The sequence below is a fragment of the Anomaloglossus baeobatrachus genome, chromosome 3, assembly GCF_048569485.1.
Source record: "Anomaloglossus baeobatrachus isolate aAnoBae1 chromosome 3, aAnoBae1.hap1, whole genome shotgun sequence".
NCBI lineage: Eukaryota > Metazoa > Chordata > Amphibia > Anura > Aromobatidae > Anomaloglossus > Anomaloglossus baeobatrachus.
The window spans coordinates 577,315,983-577,339,609 of record NC_134355.1 but is presented as its reverse complement, the minus strand read 5'-3'; the positions used below and the strand labels follow the sequence as shown (position 1 = coordinate 577,339,609).

General features: G+C 53.7%; 1 protein-coding gene across 1 annotated transcript in view; it reads left to right on the top strand.

Moving 5' to 3' along the window:
- LOC142295597 (uncharacterized) overlaps window positions 1-23,627 on the top strand; it is a 97,202-nt gene that overhangs the window by 20,593 nt on the left and 52,982 nt on the right. The window contains exons 7-8 of the mRNA XM_075338700.1: window positions 7,564-7,674; window positions 9,560-9,695. Coding sequence (XP_075194815.1) covers window positions 7,564-7,674; window positions 9,560-9,695 — 247 coding nt within the window. The remainder of the gene's footprint in view (window positions 1-7,563; window positions 7,675-9,559; window positions 9,696-23,627) is intronic.

The following is a 23,627-nucleotide window of genomic DNA, read 5'->3' as shown; positions in this document are numbered from 1 at the left end:
TGGTTGGTTCAGCAGAACCCCGATGTCTTCTCCGAGCTGCCCGGTAGGACCAGTCTGATACGACATGATATTGTCACCGAGCCCCACCTGAAGGTACGCCTGAAGTCATACCGGGTACCGGAGGCTCGACGACAAGCCATATCGGAGGAAGTAAAGACAATGTTACGCCTGGGGGTCATCGAAAAATCCCGAAGTGAATGGGCTAGTCCGATTGTCCTAATACCAAAACCCGATGGCTCCTTAAGGTTCTGCAATGACTTTAGGAGATTGAACGAAATATCCAAGTTCGATCTCTACCCCATGCCCCGGGTGGATGAGCTGATTGATAGGCTGGGACAGGCGCGATATTTTACCACGCTTGACCTGACCAAGGGGTACTGGCAGGTGCCACTGACGGAGTCCGCCAAGGAGAAAACCGCTTTTGTTACGCCGGAGGGTCTCTTCCACTATGTTGTCTTGCCTTTTGGGTTACATGGCGCTCCGGCCACGTTCCAGAGGTTGATGGACTTAGTGCTGGAACCCCACCAGGCGTATGCATCAGCGTACCTTGATGACATCATTATTTACAGCTCCGATTGGCAGACCCACTTGGAACAGGTACAAGCGGTGGTGGACGCGCTTCGAACAGCCGGATTGACAGCCAATCCCAAGAAATGTGCGTTGGGACTCACGGAAGCCTGCTACTTGGGCTACGTGATAGGCCAAGGAGTGATTAAGCCCCAAATTAACAAGGTTGAGGCGATCTAGAAGTGGCCTAGACCCCTGACCACGAAGCAGGTTAGGGCCTTCCTGGGTATCGTGGGGTACTACAGGAGGTTTGTAAAGGATTTTGCGGGACTATCAGCCCCCTTGATGGACCTTCTCAAAGGCAAGAAGTCCGTCATGGTGCGCTGGACTCCGCAGGCCGAGGACTCCTTCCGGGCCCTGAAAGGGGTCCTGTGCGGACAGCCCGTTCTTGTACACCCTGATTTCCGGAAGGAGTTCATAGTACAGACTGACGCCTCAGAGGTCGGCCTGGGGGCAGTGTTGTCTCAGGTGGTTCAGGGGGAGGAACACCCCGTCACCTTCTTAAGTAGGAAGCTCACCCCTCCCGAGCGGAATTATAGCGTAGTGGAGAAGGAGTGCCTGGCGATCAAGTGGGCCTTGGAGTCCCTACGCTATTACCTGCTGGGACGGCAGTTTCGCTTGGTGACGGATCACTCTCCACTGGTCTGGATGAGGTCCGCCAAGGAACGGAATGCCCGGGTTACCCGGTGGTTCCTTTCTCTGCAGAACTTCCGGTTTACGGTTGAACATAGGGCCGGTGGGTTGCAGGGCAACGCCGATGCCTTGTCCCGCGGCCCGTGTTTGATGGCGGGAGTTCAACCCCGCACGCTTGAACTGAGGGGGGGGGGGTATGTGAGACTGTGACCGGGGTTATCTATGACGGCCGGTATGTCTCACCCCGGTTGTGCTCACTCCATGATAGAAAGTAAATCCACTCTAGGGTTAATGCTGTTTCCTTACAGGCTGAAGGAAGGGTTAAATGGAAACAGGAACAAGGGCAGGTGTGCCGGGTGTGGGGGAGTGAACAGAACTCCCTGAGCTCTCTGCTGGAGAGGCACATGTATATTGTTGTGGACTTTCGTTTGGATTAAAACCGTGTGCTGTGAACCTTAATGCCTGGATCCCGTGTCTTCTGCTGCGCAGCCGACCGTGCTACCTCACAGTATATACATGTGTATTGTGTTAGGGCACCCCTAGTGGCCGGGTGGGACGGCTGTCACCACAGTGGGGAGGAGGAGCCGGCAGAAGCAAGGGGGAGGAGAGAGCAAGGGTGGTGAAGAAAAAGGAAAAGATCAGGGTGTGGAAGCTGGAAACCAGGTAAGCCGGAGAGACCAGGAGCGGGGCGGAACCTCAGAGAGTGAAGCAGTCCAGTGTGGGTCCGGGCTGTGGGTAGCCAGAAGTGGGAGCCGGGCAAAGAGGAGTAGTCAGGCACATCCCCACTGGAGGGGACGCAAGGACAGGCTTCCCCCAGCTAAAGAAGCGTTTCATCACCTTTATTGCCTTGTTTGGGACTTTGTGAAGAATAAAAGAATGTTTGTTCATTGCATTGAACCCTGCCTGAAGAGTGTTTGTGCGCTGGACAACATCTGCACCACCACCACACTCTGCCCCACCATGACATCTCCTGTCCCCATAGTGACGGCGGGGCCAGGGGTAAGCCTGATAGCAAGGGCCACGACTACAGGGCCGGAGGCGCCCCTGGCACCCCGTTACATGTGGCGTAGTCGGCAGGATCCGGATTCCATGCCAGGGACCCAAGAAGCCGGAGATCAAGTGGTGCCTAGGGCACAGGATCCGGACTATGGGAGAAGATTTCCAGTCCCATGGTGGGAAGAAGAAGCAGAAGAAGCAGTGCCTGCAGCGTTGGACCAGGCACAAGATGGCGGCAAGATGGCCGTCGTCTGTGAAGATGAAGAAAGCGCGCGAAAAGTTGGCGCCAAAAGAAGAGCCTGGGGCTGGCCGGTGCCGAAAAAGAAGTTCGGAGTACTCCGCCCAAAGAGGAGAGATGCCGGTCCCAGGGCACGTACGAAGATATGCGAAGTGGGCGGTGCTGCAAGAAGAAAGAAGTACCGCCGCGGAGGGGTCGACCAAAAGTGTGAGACTGGGGGTGGAGTATGCCCAAGAGCGGGAAAAGCAAGCCCGCCTCCATTTCCTCCAGCTTCTCCACCGACCCTGACGCCTTTACCTGAGACTCATTCTCCAAGCAAAATGGAAAATGCCGAGGGACGACCCCCTGCGCCTGGCCTAGAGAAGAGTTACCCGAAGCAGAGTGTGGCTACGCCTGCGGAGGGATTCCCTGCTTATCTGCCAGCTGTACCCGGAGGACCGGGAAGAGCCACGAAAGTGACTTGGGTGACCACATGGGACGCCCTGAACGGAGCAACTACCACAGAGGTCCGGGCGACCTATACCGCCCAACTACCATCGGGGAGCCGGATGCTGGGGGCCCCATACCCCTGCCCGGAGGTACCCCCGCCAGCCGCGGTGGGATCTGCGACACTTAGTCGAGCTCTGTCTCCGGAGGAAATCTACGCCCGGACGCTGGAGAAAGACGAGTGGGGCTTCTACTGGGACCCAGTTCCACCGTCAACACTACCAACCCGAAAGTCTCCGTCACCTGAGCCGGACCCAGTACAAGAGCGGCTGCTCGCCGAGACCATCGCCCGGGAGATGATGGCGGGTCCCGGGGGCGAGGAGTTTGAGCACCAGTACACCACCAGTGGTGAAATTCAATCAAAAAGAGGGGTACGGCTTTATCCGGGATGGCGAGACCGGAGATGACTACTTCTACAACCGGGTCCATCTAGACACAGAAGGCCTCCCCCGGCGCCTTCACACCCTGTACCAAGGCGAGAAGGTACGGTTCCTGAGGGAAGTGGGTTGCCGGGGCCTGTTTGCGGTTGGGGTAACCCGAATGCCCACCGCACAAGAAGCTGCTCGGTGGCAGCAGGAAGTAGAATGGGAGGAATATCAGAGCCAACGAGCACAGCGACGACCGGTATTAGCCGAGACCTCCCATCCACAACGTACCTTGGCTGGAGCTCCGGCAGTCATGCCCGCGCAGAGTACCGATCCGGAGAAGGGAACCCCGCCGGTGCTGACGATCAACCAGCACATCACTACCCATCCGGTCATTGTTATGGGCAGCCCGCCGTCGTCCCGAGCAGCGACCCCATCACCCCCATCGGGGACTGAGGAACCAAAGCCGGAGGCCGAAACCGCGGAACAGCCCAGCAGCTATGAGCCGTTCCGGAGGCTGCGCCGGCTGCCCGGGCAGTCCTTGTCCGAGTACATACAAGCCCAGAGAGAGGAGTGGCAACGGGCCTACCAGCCGGAATAATCACCAAGGCCGGAAGATGGTGGGCTCGTTTTTTTGTTTGCAGACCGGTATTGTTTTAGACCGGCAGAAGTTTCATTGTTGATCATCGTTCCAGCCCGGAGAGAGAGTCTGCTGCTGGACTGAGCCAGGGGCTCCCCCGCGCCGCCGAAAAGAAGAAGTTTTTGTTTGCGTTCCTGCTGTTAACAACCAAGACCGGGAGTGCTGCCAAGCCTCCGGGCACAACCAAGACCGGGAGCTTCCGGGAGGAACTCCGGGCGCTGGACTGGGGCACCCTCTTTCGGGCGCCCTTCTGTGGACAGGTTCGCAGTTTTATTGGACATGTTTTGCCTAAGTTTTAAAAATGTGATTTTTAGATGGGAGCCTTGCCGGGAGGCTCGGGTTTTAAGAGGGGAGGTATGTAGGGGGTGGGCAGACCCCCTACAAAGGAAGCATAGTTAACCCGGAAATGTTATTAATAAAAATGTTTTATTTGTATATACATGTGTATTGTGTTAGGGCACCCCTAGTGGCCGGGTGGGACGGCTGTCACCACAGTGGGGGGAGGAGCCGGCAGAAGCAAGGGGGAGGAGAGAGCAAGGGTGGTGAAGAAAAAGGAAAAGATCAGGAGTTGCAGTTGTCTCGGGGACGGGAGCGGAGCAGCAGAGCCGGGGCAGGGTGTGGAAGCTGGAAACCAGGGAAGCCGGAGAGACCAGGAGCGGGGCGGAACCTCAGAGAGTAAAGCAGTCCGGTGTGGGTCCGGGCTGTGGGTAGCCAGAAGTGGGAGCCGGGCGAAGAGGAGTAGTCAGGCACATCCCCACTGGAGGGGACGCAAGGACAGGCTTCCCCCAGCTAAAGAAGCGTTTCATCACCTTTATTGCCTTGTTTGGGACTTTGTGAAGAATAAAAGAATGTTTGTTCATTGCATTGAACCCTGCCTCAAGAGTGTTTGTGCGCCGGACAACATCTGCACCACCACCACACTCTGCCCCACCATGACATCTCCTGTCCCCATAGTGACGGCGGGGCCAGGGGTAAGCCTGATAGCAAGGGCCACGACTACAGGACCGGAGGCGCCCCTGGCACCCCTTTACAGTGGTAGTAGTCTATGACGACGGAGTGCATGGGCGACGGCGACGGTAGAAATGGGACAACACAGAGGCTGCAGTTCAAGGTATTTAATCACTGTAAGGTCGTCACTAGGGATGATCGAATAACTCAAATATTCGGCTTCGCGAATAATATCCGAATACCTCACCGCTATTCGACTATTTGATGCGCAATGTACGGTAAGTCTATGGGAAGCCCGAATAGTACCGAATAGTTGTTATTCGGGTTTCCCATAGACTTACATTGCGCATAGAATATTCGCAAATAGTCGAATAGTGCTGAGGTATTCGAAAAATATTTGCGAAGCCGAATAATCGAAGTATTCGATCATCCCTAGTCGTCACCCTTGGTCCCCGCTGTGATGGGCTTCAGTCGATCCCGGATAGGTCAGAGGCCAGAATCGGTGACAGTGAGCCCTTCATCCTTGCGCTGTGTTTGATGGATCCCTGTGACTTGTAGTCCTACAGAGACCCATGTCCTGGGTTTTGTTCCAGTCCCGTATAGCAGGCAGCGCAAGTCCGTTATGGACTGGATCGTGATCACATCTCGTGGCTCTATGTACTGTATTTCCCCGGGCGCTTGTGGTGGGCCAGGAAACTTAGAATCCCCTGCTCGGCGGATTTGTTAGAGGGACATAAAGTTGCCCCCAACCTAGGGCTCCGCACCCCATCTGCGCCGGTCCTGAGGGAGCTATAAAGCTCTCCCCTCAGCAACCATGTAACTCCTGCGTCTCACATCTTCCCTGTCTGTGTCTGTTCTGTCTCAGTGTGTGTGTCATCTGACTTCCCAGTGTGTAGCTCCACCCCCAGGTGCTGACCAGTGAGTGGAAAGTCCCATTTCTATGATGGCCACCTCTAGCCCAGTCCCAGTGGTTGGCTACTAAGCTGTATGTTGTATGCAATGTGATAAACACCAGTGAATAACCTCCTCCTTACCCGGAATGAATACTGCACCTTAAGTGAGGTGCAGTACCCTGTGGCGACTGAAGCCTCAGGAGCGCCACACTGGGATCTCACAATCCAGAAGTTCAAACCTGACTTTTGGTAGAAAACAGGATCTTTGTGACTGGCATTAAGGATACTTTTGGGCATTTTCAAATTAAATGGCTTGCCCCACCATAAGAGATACATTTAATTAAGCAGAAAATGTGTAAGTAAATAGTTTTGTAATTTAAAGTTTCTAAAAATTATGCGGCGTTCAAAAAATAGCAACCTTCCATCTTCTGAAATAGGATCTCTGGCGTTATCAGTAAGTTTTATCTCTCCATCACAGTGGCTGAGCATGCGCAGTTCCTATGATCCTAAACAATAGCCCCCCTAGTATACAAAGCATAAGTGAAATGCTGCCTGCACTCATGCAGCTCTGACAATGATCCAGTGTTGGGAAGTGTGTACAGTGTTGCAGACACATTCCCCACAGCTCTGAAAGTGTTCAGAATCTAGAATGCTGGTGAGCATGTGCAGTGATTGCAAACACTTCCTGTGCGCACACAGCTCTGACAGTCCAAACAGCACCGAGGATCCAGAGTGTTGGGGAACCTGTGCAGTGTTGCAGACACACTCCCCACACTCTCACAGCTCTAACAGTGTCGAGGATCCAGAATGCTGGGGAACATGGGCAGTGTTGCAGACACACTCCCTGCACTCACACAACTCTGACAGGGCTCATAGGATCCAGAATGCTGGGGATCATGTGCAACGTTTCGAGACACACTCCCCGCGCTCACACAGCTCTGACCATGCAGGATATAGAATGCTGGGGAGCATGTGCAGTGTTGCAGACACACTCCCCGCGCTCACACAGCTCTGACAGCGCTTGTAGAATCCAGAATGTTGGGGAGCATGTCCAGCATTTAGAGGCACACTCTCTGCGCTCACACAGCTCTGACCGCGAAAGATCTAGAATGCTGGGGAGCATGTGCAGTGACTGCAGACACACTCCCCGCACTAACACAGCTCTGACAAAGTGGGCATTTGAAGCAGAAGAATCTCAGCCAGCAGTCAGACCTATGTGGGCACAGGGAGCATCTAACATATGTTTTGTATGTCAGGGGTACTATGGATGAAAGGAACTGTGCAGCCACTGTGATGGACGGATAAAAGTCACTGACATAACGCCAGCGGGCCTATTCCAGAAGATGAAAGGTTATTATTTTTTGAACAGATGGTGGGACAACCCTTTTGATGTTATTTTTGTATAATCACTTGCCTGCATCTGCTCTCTATTTTCTTGAATAATATGTGCACTAACAATAATTTGTGACTTTTTGTATACTCTTTATTTTTCATAGTAATTTACAAAACATCAGACAAGGGGTACCTCACCTAGCAGAACCTTAATCCACTTTCTCACAATTAACGGGGATTCCAGAGATGGACGCCCCATCTATAAAACATTGATAACATTTATGTGTCATATATAAGCGAGGGTCACACCAATGTATATTCCCTCATTTGGGAAAATTGGCTTGATTAAGCAAATCACACTCTGATCAGTGTCAGCTTAGTGTTTAGAACAGGCTGAAAACTAACCACAAAGTGAATTGTGCAATTTGATGTAATGCAACTTTCTGTTCTGGGCTTCCTGAGCAGCACAAGACCAATCTGGTATTCATACAATGATGTCAGGACAGCTAACAGCTATGGAAATACCCGAAACATCACCTGACAGAAGTTCTCACAAAGGGAAACGCAAAAAAAGGGGTAAATATGCCTACAATCACCTCAACACCGAATATGGACAAAACACACATAAGCACATGAAAAACATGGAGAACAGGTCACAAGAAGACATTATAATAGATGGATGTGAACTAGAAGTGCTATAACTGAGCCTCTTTGTTTTTCTCTTAGTCTGGAGCAGGCTACATGTCACATAGAGATTTTTACAAACTTCACCAACTGTCATTGAGTCATCGGGTTCTATTCAGACTACAGATTCTGACACTCCTCCCGATAACTTATTTGGTGTCTATGATCAACGCAAGCAGTCTCGGGCGTTGACCTACAGAGTGATAATTCATAGGCAGGCTAGCATGAGTTAATCTCTGCTAGTCTGTTTGTTAGTCGACCATGATCACATTTTTTTGGGAAGCCAATCAAATCTGCTCCCCTCCTATATATGCTGGTTAGATCCATCCACCTATGCCAGCTATAGTTTATCTTAGCTGGCCTAGTGAGGTGTTGGGATCCAGACTATCTGTTGGTTGTTATAGTTGCTTCTGAGTATGGTTGTGGAGTTAATCCTTGTTGCCTTTTTGTTGTTACCTTCCTGCACTTGCTTTACTCTCATTGTCTATTCCTGTGTGTGTGCGCAGTGTGTCAGAGTTTTGGTTTTCCCTTGTCTGTCTTTAGGCTTTCCATCACACTCTTTCCCTGTCCTTCCCTGGTGAGAGGTGGATATCAGTGTACTACTGGTCAGTAGAATAGCCAGGAATAGGACTCAGGCATCTCCACCATTAGGAGTAACCCTAAGGTTAGGGATAATCTAGGGTCCCCTAGCGTGAGGGACAGCATAGGAGCCCCTCTATGCCGCTATCCTAACAGTCACCTTGTGACACTACATTTTCATGAGGGATATACAACTGTCATAATCTATAAACATATCCATAACAAATCTTTGTATAGACCACAAACAAATGTCAGCTTTTGTGCTGCCTGAGGTAAAAAAAAAATTTCATCTCCACAATGGAGATAGGAAAGAGGGATTTTTAGAGGTGGTTTAATTAAAGGGGGGGGGTAGTTTGGAAAAATCTATTTCCCGGTTGGAATTTGGTTGTAAAAAATAAACAAACTGTTCTTTACTTAACCTCCCAGGGTCCAACCCTGAGCCCCTGCCTCCGCTCCTGAGGTGTCTGTTATTGTCTGCAGTGCTGATATTACATTGACAGAGCTGCTGACAATCAGTAGGCTCAGCGGCTTATGCCGTCTACTCGGGAAGCCTGCAGCCAAGGAAAAGACATTTTCCCAAACCAGAAAGCCTCTTTAATACCCTCTGACAAGTGTCTTCAGATGGAAGATAGACCAGTGATTACTTACACTTCTAAAACCTCTTCTGGTCAAACTTTAGGGGAAAACTAAGAATGTTGATAGTAGCGCTCATAGTACCAGCCTACAGCATTCCTCATTTAGCTGGACTCCCTATAGTGCCCATAGTGCCTGCCTTATACAGTACAGCACATTTGCCTGTTTTATGTATCTCTATCCTCCACTGTCATTCAGTCGTATGGCCAACTTTAGTGCAGGTATGATTGATAGCTGTCAAAATAGTTCCTTCCTGGAGTCATGGAAAGGATCCTCATCAGAGGCATAAAGATCGCAGTCGTAGAGGTCGCAACCGCGACCGGAATCCGCAGGATTGGGGGCTCAGCGCCCACCCTGCAGAGAAACAGCCGGCTCCTACAGGTGCCCAATCATCTGATCAATGTCCGGAGGGGGGCCCAGGTCCAAATTTGGCACCGGGGCCCATTGCACTCTAGTTAAGCCACTGATCCTCACAAAATTGTATTCACTCTTCACACGTATACACCTTAATACTTATTAATAATAGTGAATGCATAAGTAATTATTATCCTTATTATCCTATCAGGAAGAAAGAAAAAGGACAAATCTGCAGCACTTCCAGGACCCTGGGTGAAAAAGCTGTACTTGGCTAATAATGGTATCGATGCAAGAGGCAAGGAAGGAGAAACTGGGGTGCTGGAGTTTTCACAGTTACTGAGTAGGTGAGGAACGTATTGACGAACACTTCCACATAAATAATATTCATCTGATCAGTATTAATGTGTTTGTCACAAGCACCAATTAACTGTATAGCAAGCACTCGTTTACTTATATTTCAATGTTGCCTTGAACATGAGTTTTTCCATACAATGATCATTCAGGTGATCCTTCGTTTTCTTCTCCTCTTATACCATTTACATTATTGTTGGTGGCACATCTATGTGCGTGAGGGGATCTGCTGTTGAAAAACTGATTTCTATATCATGATAAAAGATTTTATTAATGACAAATGAGCGAATTATCGATCATTTGCATTTGATCAATATGGTTACTTTCCCCACAGTAAATTGGTCAATTCAGATGGGATTATGATGCTCTAGGGTAGATCACCATGAATGGAACCTCAGATGCTTGGAAAACCTTCAAAACTCAAAGGATTTTTTGAGTAAATAAATTCACTATCATTTTGAACACAATCCATGTGTGGCGCCCTGGACTAGCCAGGTCGTCACAGGTAGTACAACACAACACCCCCCACCCCGAGATAGGCACATCAGTCAGACACAAATCCTTGTTGCCTCCCTCCAGGGGCTGATGTCCACACCAGGTGGGGTGGAGCCAGGCGGTTGGCCCCACCCACTGAGGAGTTCACAGTCCTGGAGGCGGAAAAGGAAGTCAGTTCAGTGCGAGTTGAGAAGCGAGTAGGAGTCAGAAGAGGAGTGAAGTGGTAGTAGAGGAGCAAACTGACTGTGTCCGGGTATGTGGCCCGGGCACCAAGAGCAAGGTTGGCAGACGGTGGTGGCCGTCTGCAGGAGAGGCGGATCGACGCGGAACCGTAGGACCGGGGACGGGCGGTGGCCCGCCGGTACCGAACCGGGGAGCGAAGTGAAGCATGCGGACCCCGACCAGGCTTGGAGTCGCCGTTAAACAGGTCAAATCCGTTAGTGACCGGAACCCCAGGGGTTTCCAAACAGCCAAGACCCGATTGAAGGCAACCGTCCAAACAGCACAAGGGAAATACAGCTACCGCCACAGCTAGAGTTCCCAGGGCCAGAGCCTGCGGGCAAAAGGGCTCCTCCAGCCCATATACATGCTGGGGAGCAGGTTACCGGTGGGAAGCCATCGGGACCGAAAACACACAAAAGGTGCAGGGAAAGGCAGCCACCACCACCCGTCTGGGAGAAACCACAGCAGCCGGCTGCGGGACCCGTCTATCCAGCCGTTTGTTTTACCAGAGACTTGCATCCGTTTGTGGCTGAGTGAATACTACCGTTCCGTCCGGCACCGCGCTGCGCCGTTCCAGCGCCCCCTGCACCTTGCCCAGCCCTGCTTCCTCGTCACCTCAACCGGGCCCCGGGACCACTAACCCCCCTACCCACAGAGGGGAAAAAATCTCAGCTGCTCCCTAACAACGCTCCCGGGATCCCCGTCACCAGCAGCAGTGGTGCCCACCTTCACCACAAACCGTGGGTGGCGTCACGGACCAAATCCCCAAACCAAACCACTCCCTTTCACTCACGGGCAAGGAGCACCGCTCGAGTCCCCGGATCCGGCCCACTTCTCGAGCCACCGAGCAGCAGCAGCGCCGGACCCGAGCGCCAGCGAGAGCGCAGCAGCGACGGCTCCCTCCCCGCCTGCGACAACTTGGCATCACGAACAGGATCTTACCGTTCTATCGGCTGGTAGAGGTGCGCCTTGTGTCCCGCCGGCGGTATCCGGCCGAAAAATTTCAGAAGTCGCCATCTTGGGCGCGAAGATTTTCCCGCTTGAGCATCTTCTCGAGCAGTGGAGGCGCAAAAGCCGAAGCTCCGCCCCTGAAGAGGGGGTGCTGAGAAAAGACCAGGGGGGACGGATGGCGTCAGGCCGCATGTAACCCGAGGCCATAAAAGCAGGGACGCCAGGACTCTGCGGCTATATTTTGGTTCCTGGAAGATACCGCTGCCAACATGTCCGCCCCGTCCGGCCACGCAGAGATCCTGGGGCCGGTGCCCGGAACAGCGGCATGGCTCAGGGCCCGAACAGCGGGGATCTGTCAGCGCTACCGGAGTCAGATATGTCCTCTGATGGAGCGGTGGACCGCGGAGGTGGAGGAGTTGGCTGCGGTCGCCCGGGTGTACGGGATGGAGGCCATGATGGAGGAGCTGGTGAGTGACCCACGCCCCTGTGTCCCTGAGGGACCGGCCGCTGCGTCTGAGGGACCCGGTCTGCCCCCGGCCCCCATACTGCCTCCGTCTTCCCTGCCCGCGTGCCCCGCCGCTGCTGGTCCGTCTGGCTTGCGGCCCTCTGCAGCGGCAACAGAAAGAGTGGCGAGCCGGGAGACGGCGGCGGCCGGCGGCGACCCGCCTGGCCCAGGAACGGATGATAGTGACTCCGGGCACGACACAGAGCCTGTCTCGGAGGAGGAGGGAGTCATTACCCTGTATGACATGGAGGCCACTTACATCCCACGGAGCGGGAATAATGAATATCGGGCGGCCCTTCCCCGTCGCGCCTGCTGTGCGCTGGAGGGGCAGGTACCCGTGTTTCTTCACCTGGGGCCGGGTGAGGAGGATGAGAGTGAGCAGTAAAGGCAGCGGTCCCTCCGTTGCACTGTTGTCCCTGTTGGGACCACCAGTACCGTAACCTGTTAAATGAAAAGTAATCAACCGAAGATGTCACCTGATTGTCGATTGTGATTGACCCGGCCGTTGCCGGCAAGTTGTCCCCGTAGGGACCCTTTGTTACCGTGCATAAGAAACTACTTATGGACATGCCTGAGAACTAGCAGGGCACCCACAAACTAGTGGAAATGTAAATATGTTGGCATGTTTCCGTTGCCGCCTCCGGAGAGGCAGATTGGAGGAAGGGCCCTCAGCAGAGTAGGCTGGGGCCCGGCCACCACCTGGACCGGTGGCCATCCTAAGTACCGTGCCTCCCGTTAAGGGTAGATCCATAAGAATACTTTGTTGAATGTTTTTCATATGTTTTTCTACTTTTTCAGTTAAAAATAAAACCGGTGATGGACGGGCAGCCCGCGGACGGTCTGCATTTAACCAAGGGGGAATGTGGCGCCCTGGACTAGCCAGGTCGTCACAGGTACTACAACACAACACCCCCCACCCCGAGATAGGCACATCAGTCAGACACAAATCCTTGTTGCCTCCCTCTAGGGGCTGATGTCCACACCAGGTGGGGTGGAGCCAGGTGGTTGGCCCCACCCACTGAGGAGTTCACAGTCCTGGAGGCGGAAAAGGAAGTCAGTTCAGTGCGAGTTGAAAAGCGAGTAGGAGTCAGGAGAGGAGTGAAGTGGTAGTAGAGGAGCAAACTGACTGTGTCCGGGTACGTGGCCTGGGCACCAAGAGCAAGGTTGGCAGACGGTGGTGGCCGTCTGCAGGAGAGGTGGATCGACGCGGAACCGTAGGACCGGGAATGAGCGGTGGCCCGCCGGTACCGAACCGGGGAGCGAAATGAAGCCAGCACAAACCGGCAGGGCCTGCGGACCCCGACCAGGCTTGCAGTCGCCGTTAAACAGGTCAAATCCGTTAGTGACCGGAACCCCAGGGATTTCCAAACAGCCAAGACCCGATTGAAGGCAACCGTCCAAACAGCACAAGGGAAATACAGCTACCGCCACAGCTAGAGTTCCCAGGGCCAGAGCCTGCGGGCAAAAGGGCTCCTCCAGCCCATATACACGCTGGGGAGTGGGTTACCGGTGGGAAGCCATCGGGACCGAACACACACAAAAGGTGCAGGGAAAGGCAGCCACCACCACCCGTCTGGGAGAAACCACAGCAGCCGGCTGCGGGACCCGTCCATCCAGCCGTTTGTTTTACCAGAGACTTGCATCCGTTTGTGGCTGAGTGAGTACTACCGTTCCGTCCGGCACCGAGCTGCGCAGTTCCAGCGCCCCCTGCACCTTGCCCAGCCCTGCTTCCCCGTCACCTCAACCGGGCCCCGGGACCACCAACCCCCCTACCCATGGAGGGGGAAAACATCTCAGCTGCTCCCTAACAGCGCTCCCGGGATCCCCGTCACCAGCAGCGGTGGTGCCCACCTTCACCACAAATCGTGGGTGGCGTCACGGACCAAATCCCCAAACCAAACCACTCCCTTTCACTCACGGGCGAGGAGCGCCGCTCGAGTCCCCGGATCCGGCCCACCGCTCGAGCCACCGAGCAGCAGCAGCAGCGCCGGGCCCGAGCGCCAGCGAGAGCGCAGCAGCGACGGCTCCCTCCCCGCCCACGACACATGCTCTGGAAAAAAAACCAGTTATCACTTTCCTCTCTGCCTTTCATTTTAACCTCTCCTTTATATGAAAAACATCATCTTGGTGTTTTCAGGTTGTATTGTACTATAAATATATCACTGTCTTATGTTTGAGATGCTCTTTTTGAACTGTTAATAATATATTGTTATGCCCCTATCTTGACTCCAGAGTTGGGCTCCGTTCTCTTTTCCTATGGCATGTTGGGTTTCATGCCTGGGATACATCACTGACATCATCAGCCAAAGCCTTTTAAGGTTGACTTGGACACACCCGTGTGTCTGTGTATGCAGTCAGTGTAATGTTCCATTGCTGTTTATTTGGAGTTTGCCACTAGCCAATTTCTTCTTCTGTAATAGTCTTTACATATATCATGCTCTCCGCCGAAGATGAGGCGGCGAGCGGGGATAAAATGAACCCACTAGACCACAGGGGGAACCCCAGGCTTACTGTTTAGTGGGAGGTGCTTAACTAAACATCAACCATGAGGCAGAATGCCAGGTGCCACTCACAGGGCAGTGACCAGGACTGTGGCAGATAAGCGGTTCAGGGTGACAGCACGATAGGTAGAATGACAACAAACTGGAAAGCACAGGTACCAGAGGATACGGGTCCTCAGACGCAGGTCATTGGGCACAGCAGGCATGGACCTCAGCAGAATGGTGCAGGCACATCAGGTGTGGGCCACAGCAGTATGGTACAGGCACATCAAGTGTGGACCGCAGCAAGGTGGTACAAGCACATCAGGCATGGACCACAGCAGGATGGTACAGGCATATCAGGCGTGGACCACAGCAAGGTAGTGCAGACAAAGTGGGCTTGGACCGTAGCAGGGTGGTGCAGGCACAGCAGGAACTTCAGACTTCAAGTTTAAAACACCAACAGGACTTTATTCACAGAAACAGGACACAGAAGGGTTTCAGGTACAGACAACAGTAAGAATATGGGAACAGGACAGAAACTGTAACCAGGATAACAAATGGACAAGACAGGTCCAAGGCAGACATCAGCATACCAGAACTATAGCAGTCAGGACTGGAGCTAGGTACGGACAGACCAGAGCAACAAGGGAGGACCAACACAAGACGAGGTTATGGAATTTAAGGAGGTTGCTCAGCCCCACCCATCAAGGAAAAGGAACTTTTATACCAGATGCCTCCCAGCCATAGGCTGGGGATACAAATTCAAGGTGCACGCACCGCCCCACTATAAGCGGGAGAGGTGAGCGCGCGTGCACTCTAAGCTTTAACAAGTAACCCAGCCGAACAAGCTCAGAGTCTGGGACCTAGGGACCAAACACACGTGGACAACCCTTCGGGACAGCAGAAGACCACGCAACATGTGAATGGCAGTGCAGCAGAGCAGGGAACCATGCAAGAAATCAAAAGGAAATAGCAATAGTATCCCAGCTGGGTAGAGGGGAGGAGAGTGCAGGGACATCGGCACTAGGACACACCAGGACACCGTTATAAGTATGGAACAAGAATGCTGACGTTACAACGTACTCCTGTGGTATCTGCAATCTGAATCCATAACTCCTCAGACCTGCTGATTTACCCATCATCTGCCGTGTGCATTATGATCTGCCATCTAGAGATTGTTCACATTGACTCCAATCATCTCTAAGAATTCATGTAGTTTGTGCAACCTGCATTTATGGCCCTTCAGACCTGCTATTTAACTCAATGACTTCTGTAAGCTGTGAGGTAGCGTGGTCGGCTGCGTAGCAGAAAACACGGGATCTAGGCACCAAGGGTCACAGCACACGGTTTATTGCACAAACCACAAGTCCAATACAGCATACACTTGTTTCTCCGGCAGATACTCAGGGAGTGTGTTCACTCCCTCACACACTAGGGACCCACGCCCATGTTCCTGTTTCCTTTTAACCCTCACTTCAGCCTGTAGGATTAACCCTGTAACAGGGTTACATAGTAACAGGATTAACCCTGGAGTGGAGTTGCCTTCTATACATGGAGGGAGCACAACCGGGGCGAGACGTACCGGCCGTCATGGACTAGCCCGGTCACAGTCTCACATACCCCCCCCTCAGTTCAAGCGTGCGGGGTTGAACTCCCGCCATCAAACACGGGCCGCGGGACAAGGCATCGGCGTTGCCCTGTAACCTACCGGCCCGGTGTTCAACCGTAAAACAGAAGTTCTGCAGAGAAAGGAACCACCGGGTAACCCGGGCATTCCGTTCCTTGGCGGACCTCATCCAGAGCAGCGGAGAGTGATCAGTCACCAAGCGAAACTGCCGTCCCAGCAGGTAATAGCGCAGGGACTCCAAGGCCCACTTAATCGCCAGGCACTCCTTCTCCACTACGCTATAATTCCGCTCAGGAGGGGTGAGCTTCCTACTCAAGAAGGTGACGGGGTGTTCCTCCCCCTTAACCACCTGAGACAGCACTGCCCCCAGGCCGACCTCAGAGGCATCAGTCTGTACTATGAACTCCTTCCGGAAATCAGGGTTGACAAGAACGGGTTGTCCGCACAGGACCCCCTTCAGGGCCCGGAAGGAGTCCTCGGCCTGCGGAGTCCAGCGCACCATGACGGACTTCTTGCCTTTGAGAAGGTCCGTCAAGGGGGCCGATAGTCCCGCAAAATCCTTTACAAACCTCTTGTAGTACCCCACAATACCCAGGAAAGCCCTAACCTGCTTCGTGGTCAGGGGTCTAGGCCACTTCTGGATCGCCTCCACTTTGTTAATTTGGGGCTTAATCACTCCTTGGCCTATTGCGTAGCCCAAGTAGCGGGCTTCCGTGAGCCCCAACGTACATTTCTTGGGATTGGCTGTCAATCCGGCTGTTCGGAGCGCGTCCACCACCGCTTGTACCTGTTCCAAATGGGTCTGCCAATCGGAGCTGTAAATAATGATGTCATCAAGGTACGCTGATGCATACGCCTGGTGGGGTTCCAGCACCAAGTCCATCAACCTCTGGAATGTGGCCGGAGCGCCGTGTAACCCAAAAGGCAAGACAACATAGTGGAAGAGACCCTCCAGCGTAAAAAAAAGCGGTTTTCTCCTTTGCGGACTCCGTCAGTGGCACCTGCCAGTACCGCTTGGTCAGGTCGAGCGTGGTGAAGTATCGCGCCTGTCCCAGCCTATCAATCAGCTCATCCACCCGGGGCATGGGGTAGAGATCGAACTTGGATATTTCGTTCAATCTCCTAAAGTCATTGCAGAACCTTAAGGAGCCATCGGGTTTTGGTATTAGGACAATGGGACTAGCCCATTCACTCCGGGATTTTTCGATGACCCCTAGTCGCAGCATTGTCTTCACTTCCTCTGATATGGCTTGTCTTCGAGCCTCCGGTACCCAGTATGACTTCAGGAGTACCTTCAGGTGAGGCTCGGTGACAATGTCATGTCGTATCAGACTTGTCCTACCAGGCAGCTCGAGGCAGCTCGGAGAACACCTCGGGGTTCTGCTGAACCAGCCGTCTGGCCTCTTGCCTCTGTTGCTTGGTGAGGGCTTCTCCAATCCGTACTTCCGGTTCGTCCTCTCCGGAGGGCGCTGGAGCCAGGGTGGAACGACCCGAAGAGGAGGGAGATGGGGAAAAATCAACCATCAGGCTTTCCCGTTCCTGCCAAGGTTTTAACAGGTTGACATGGTATATTTGTTCAGGTTTCCGCCTACCGGGCTGCAATACCTTATAGTTGACCACCCCGCTTCTTTCCTTTATCTCGTAGGGGCCTTGCCACTGAGCTAGGAATTTACTCTCCGCCGTGGGGATTAATACCAACACCCGATCCCCGGGTTTAAAGGTCCGCACGGTGGCTTGTCTATTGTAGCGGCCGCTTTGTGCGGCCTGAGCCTCCTGTAAATGCTCCTTCACAATTGGCATGACTGCGCTTATGCGGTTCTGCATTCCTAAAATGTGTTCAATCACACTTTTATGGGGGGGTGGGCTCCTGCTCCCAGGTTTCTTTTGCCAGGTCCAACAATCCCCGGGGATGTCGCCCGTATAACAACTCAAAAGGCGAAAACCCCGTGGATGCCTGTGGCACCTCTCGGATGGCAAACATCAAATAGGGAAGCATCATATCCCAGTCTTTCCCGTCTTTTGAAATCACCCTTTTGAGCATGGTTTTCAGGGTTTATTGAAACGCTCGACTAAACCGTCCGTTTGAGGATGATACACAGACGTACGCAACTGCTTGATCTGGAGTAGCCGGCATAGCTCTTTGGTTACTTTAGACATGAATGGGGTCCCCTGATCCGTAAGGATCTCCTTGGGCAACCCCACCCGGCAGAACACAGCAAACAGCTCCCGAGCTATAAGCTTTGCTGCAGTATGTCTGAGAGGTATCGCCTCGGGATACCGGGTGGCATAGTCAATGATCACTAGGATGTGTTGGTGCCCTCGAGCGGACTTTACGAGGGGCCCCACCAGATCCATCCCCATCCGTTCAAAAGGGACTTCTATAATGGGTAAGGGCACCAACGGACTGCGAAAGTGGGCCAGGGGTGCGGTAAGCTGACACTCCGGGCAGGTTTCACAGAACCGTTTTACCTCCCCGAAGACCCCGGGCCAATAGAACCTTTGCAATATTCGCTCCTGCGTTTTCTTGACCCCCAGGTGGCCACTCATCAGGTGTTTATGAGCCAAGTCGAGGACCCGCCGGCGATACGGCTGGGGCACCACCAACTGCTCTACCCCCACGCCCCTTATTTCATCTACCCGGTAGAGTAAATCCTGCTTAAGGGCGAAATGGGGGTACCTTACCTGGGCACCGGGTAGCTGTGCCACCCCGTCAACCACTGTCACCCGACTCCGGGCATGTATTAATGTAGGGTCCTGGAGTTGAGGCTGTCCCAAACGTATCCGGGGACGCCTCCAACTCCGGGATGGGCTCGACCATCTCAGCCTCTCCTGCCAATACCTCTAGGGGCGACCTATCGGGTTCACACTCTGTCCCTATCATGGGGACCCCTACGGCAGGCGTCCCGGATTCGGGATTGTCTGGCTCAGGTCCCGGACGGTCCAATACCTGAAGGGACTTAGGAGGCCCCTTCCATAGAGTCCAAAAATACGGCAGATCCCTTCCTAGGATCACGTCATAGGGAAGAGAGTTCATAAGTCCCACCTCATGTTGCACCTGTCCGCAGGGTGCTGTGATGGTGACAACCCCCGTGGGATAGTCTCGTCGGTCCCCATGTATGCAAACCACCCCCACGGTACGTCCTGTGGCCTTTATGTTAGCCCTTAGGGTTGATCGCACAAGGGTCACTAAGCTTCCGGAATCCAACAAGCCTGTAACCGGACGTCCATTCACCTGTATGTGGCACAAGTGGGGCTCAGTCTCCGGGGAGACAAGGTCCGTGGTATATACCGCCTGAGCATACATTGAACCCCGCCGGGTAACCCCACAATCCATGGGCTCCGTGGTGAGTGGACACTGGGCCTCCATATGTCCCACCCGCTGGCACCGCCAACATCTAATAGGGAAGGATACCTCCTTGACGAGTTGTCGTTTAGGGTACATAGCCTTCCGGACCGCAGGGACGGCGGGTGCGACCTCAGACGGGACGGTAACGGACTCCCGCACCGGTGTCAGCGGTGGGTCCTTGGCCCGAGGCTTGGAGGGGCCGGACCGACGGGCGGCACGCAAAGTCTCAGTGTCCCGTATCAAGTCCTGCGTAGCCACATGCCGCTCCACCAGACCTACTAATTGGTCCAGGGTACTTGGGTCGCCCTGTCCTACCCACCGTTGAATGGTGACGGGTAAGGTACGCACAAAGCGATCCACCACTACCCTTTCCACCATTTGCACAGGGCTCAGGGTGTCAGGCTGCAACCACTTCTTTACCAGATGCAACAAGTCATAGGCCTGGGAGCGTACGGGTTTGGCTTCCTCATAGAACCACTGATTTACCCGCTGAGCCCGTACATAGGTATTCACCCCCAACCTAGCAAGTATTTCGGCTTTCAGGGTCGCATAGTCTATGGCGTCCTCGGTACAGAGGTCCAGGTATGCTTTTTGGGGCTCCCCCGTCAGATAGGGCGACAATACCTCAGCCCACTGGGGGGTCGGCAGCTTTTCCCGCTCGGCCACCCGCTCAAACACCACCAGGAACGCTTCCACATCATCCCCCGGGGTCATCTTTTGCAACGCTTGTCTCACCGTTTTCCGGACGCTGCCGTTGTCACCCGGTCCCGGGGTTGTTGCTGCCGGTCCGCCACGGATCGCCTTGGCCAGGAGAACCATCTGTTCTTGGTGTCTTTGTTCCTGCAATTGCAAGGCTTGCTGCTGACGTGCATTGGCCTGAACCAGCTGCTTTAGTATGCCCTCCATGGCGTCGCCGGGTTTGGGCTGTAGTATAGCCGCTTGAATCCAGGACATGTGCTACCGGGTCACCAGAAATGGAAGCCACACCTCACCGGCTGGCATGCCCACCGATTCTCCACCATATGTGAGGTAGCGTGGTCGGCTGCGTAGCAGAAAACACGGGATCTAGGCACCAAGGGTCACAGCACACGGTTTATTGCACAAATCACAAGTCCAATACAGCATACACTTGTTTCTCCGGCAGATACTCAGGGAGTGTGTTCACTCCCTCACACACTAGGGACCCACGCCCATGTTCCTGTTTCCTTTTAACCCTTACTTCAGCCTGTAGGGAAAACAGGATTAACCCTGGAGTGGAGTTGCCTTCTATACATGGAGGGAGCACAACCGGGGCGAGACGTACCGGCCGTCATGGACTAGCCCGGTCACAGTCTCACAAAGCATTATGAAATACTATTTATAGACTATTCACATTATGCTGAAATCATGTCTGCGAATTGCTGTGCTTTACGGAATCTGCATTTACTGCTACCTGTTGTTTAACCCATCGTCTGCTGTATGCATTACTAATATCTTTTTGACTCGCCCACCCCAGGGCTATGGGACACCTGATGCCGGGCCGGACTAGTCCGGGGGACGTCAGTGGTGGCTGGGCCCGACTCCGTACCCTGGTGGGGTCAATTAATATGGCTTCAGTGGGGGTGATTAAAGTTTATATTTGTCGTGACGCCTCCTTTGGTTTGCGGCTATTAAGCCGCCGCTGCTGTATAGGGCCTCCGGGGCTGATGGAATGGCAGTTTGGATGGTCCTGCTCCCCACAAGTGGAGCGGTGCCCCGGGGACACTGTTGGTGCTTGTAAGTGTCGATGTAGTGCCGGCGGAATAACTGAGGCAACTCCAGAGGGTGCAATTTCAAGGTGTTTACTCACAGTTCCTGGTAGGTGCACACTGGTGCCTCTGAACTGCTGAGACCCACTGTCAGGGACCTCTGCCGATCCTGGGTAGATCTGGGGGTAAAAGCCGGTACACCCCTCTATGTGTTCCTTTCTTCAGCTGTCTCCTTAAGCTAGCCCTTGTTGGCTGAACCTGGCTCGGCCTCCACTACAGCCTCCGGGCCAGGGGCTTGCCTGTCGGTAATTTACCCCCTTTCTAGAGGTTCTGCTGTGGGCTGTGGCCCGGGGAGCTTGCAGCTTTCCCTGGGCCTCGGTTTTTACTTTTGGAGATGACTTTTCCTCCTCCAGTTTCTAGGGACCGTCCCCTGTGTGCAGCTTGATCCCTCCACCGAATCTTCTTATTGTGGAACAGGACACGAGCCTGAAAGCTATCTGTGGCCCTGGAATCCCTTCTTTTCTCTACTTGGTGTCACCTGGACCCTCTGAGTCCCAGGGTCTTCACCAGGAAGCGTCACTTTCTTCTCTTGCTCCTGACTGACTAGAGCACTTCTTCTTTCAGCTCTTTCTGCAGACTCTCACTTCTCTGCCTCCCGCAGACTTCCTCACTCCCCTCCTCCCTGAGGTAAACTGAAACTCTCCCTCTTGACCTTCCTTACTACTCTGCTTTTGGGTGGCTCCTCCCACCCCCCAGTTGCTAAGCTACCACCCTATGGGAGCATGGATGGGTCTTACGGCCCCTCCCAACATGCAGCATGGGAGAGTTGCTGCCACTGTCCCTGGTCCCTGTGTGTACCTAACAATGGGTGTAGTGCAGATTTGCCTGTGGACCGGCGTTCACTCCTTTCCTTACCCAGGATGGGATATCACACCGCTGGATGGGATGCAATGTTCCTGTGGCGATAGAAGCCTCAGGGGCGCCACACTCCCCCACAGCGAATCCCAGCACGTACGCGGGCTGAAACAACAAGAACAGTGGAAAAACTGCAACATTTTTGTATGCATGCATAAACAGTAAAACTTTTAAAACTTTTTCTTCCCTTTATGGCAGGCACATTTTCTTTAACGTTGCAAACAATTAAAACTAATAAAACTTTAGAGTCTTTTAGCGCAGACCAGCCACATTACATCCAGTGGCCTGGTTACACATCAACATACTTCACATATGAACACATGTAACTGCGGACCACTTTCAAGTCCAGTTGCCCGGTAACACATAAACAGTGGGGGGGTCATCTTCAAAAAGAACAGGGGCCAAGGATTCAGAATAGGGTGTCATCTTCGAAAAGAACAATGGACAGACATACAGGGGCTATTTACAGTTCGGCATCTTCTTCCTTTTAATTAGTTGCGGGGGTCCCGCTGCGGCAGGGCCCTGGGCAGCAGGTAGGCCGTGCTCAGACTGGCTTGAGTCCCTTGGTCCTGTTCTCCAGCTGTTGTGGGGCTGCTGCGGGGTGATGGTATCGGAGCTGCGTCCTTGTCTGGCCTGGCCGGATGGAATGCCGCTGCCCGGGACGTCGCAGCAGGGACTTTTTTTTCCCCATTGGAACTTGTTTGCCACATTGGGGTTTTTTGCCTTCCTCTGGATCAACATGTAAGGCTACGGGTTGAACTAGATGGACTTAGAGTCTCCCTTCAACCTTAAAAACTATGATACTATGATGATATGATACTTCAGTCGGGATCGCAGCATGGATCACAGCTTGGGTCGCAGCGGGCATCGCAGCATGGATCTCAATGGGCATCGCAGCAGGGACTCCAGAGATGCCGGTGGGAGGGCTGGGTAAGGGACCCACGAGGCAGTCTGGTCCCAGGCTTTCAGGGGCGCTGCTGAGATTGGCGGTGACAGGCCGGGTTTTGGCGGGGCCAACGAAGGCCTCGTGCAGGCCGGCAGGTGGACTGCACTGCGGAGTGACATCGGCGCATGCCGGAGGACTGGGCAGGAATCCCACCTGGCAATCTGGCCTCCGCCAGTCGGGGGTAACATTCCCCTTACCCGGCTCCGCAGCGACTGCTGGATCTTCTCCACTCTCCAGGACGCAGGACGCCGCCCGGTTCTCAGGTGCGTGTCCCGGCTCGGCCACTCGTCCTCTGGCCGCTCGTTGCTCGGCGTCCATCCTTCTAGCTTCTTCACGCGCCATTTCTTTTTCCTCCACTCTGCATAGCGGGCTCCACTTCGCGCTCCTTCTTGCAGACCAAGGGGGCGGGGGCTTACTTTCGCGCCCTTTCTCCAGGCACGCCCCCCTTCTTCCCGCGCTTAGTAGCTTCAATGGCGGCAGTTTTTACACAGTAACACTGTCTTTAAACACAGTTTTGCAAGGCGCACAGTACCCGGTGGGGGCCGGGCATGTTATCCTGTTCGTGACGCCAAAGTTGACTCGCCCACCCCAGGGCTATGGGACACCCGGTGCCGGGCCGGACTAGTCCGGGGGTCGTCACTGGTGGCGGGACCTGACTCCGTGACCCTGGCGGGAGTCAATTAATATGGCTTCAGTGGGTGTGATTAA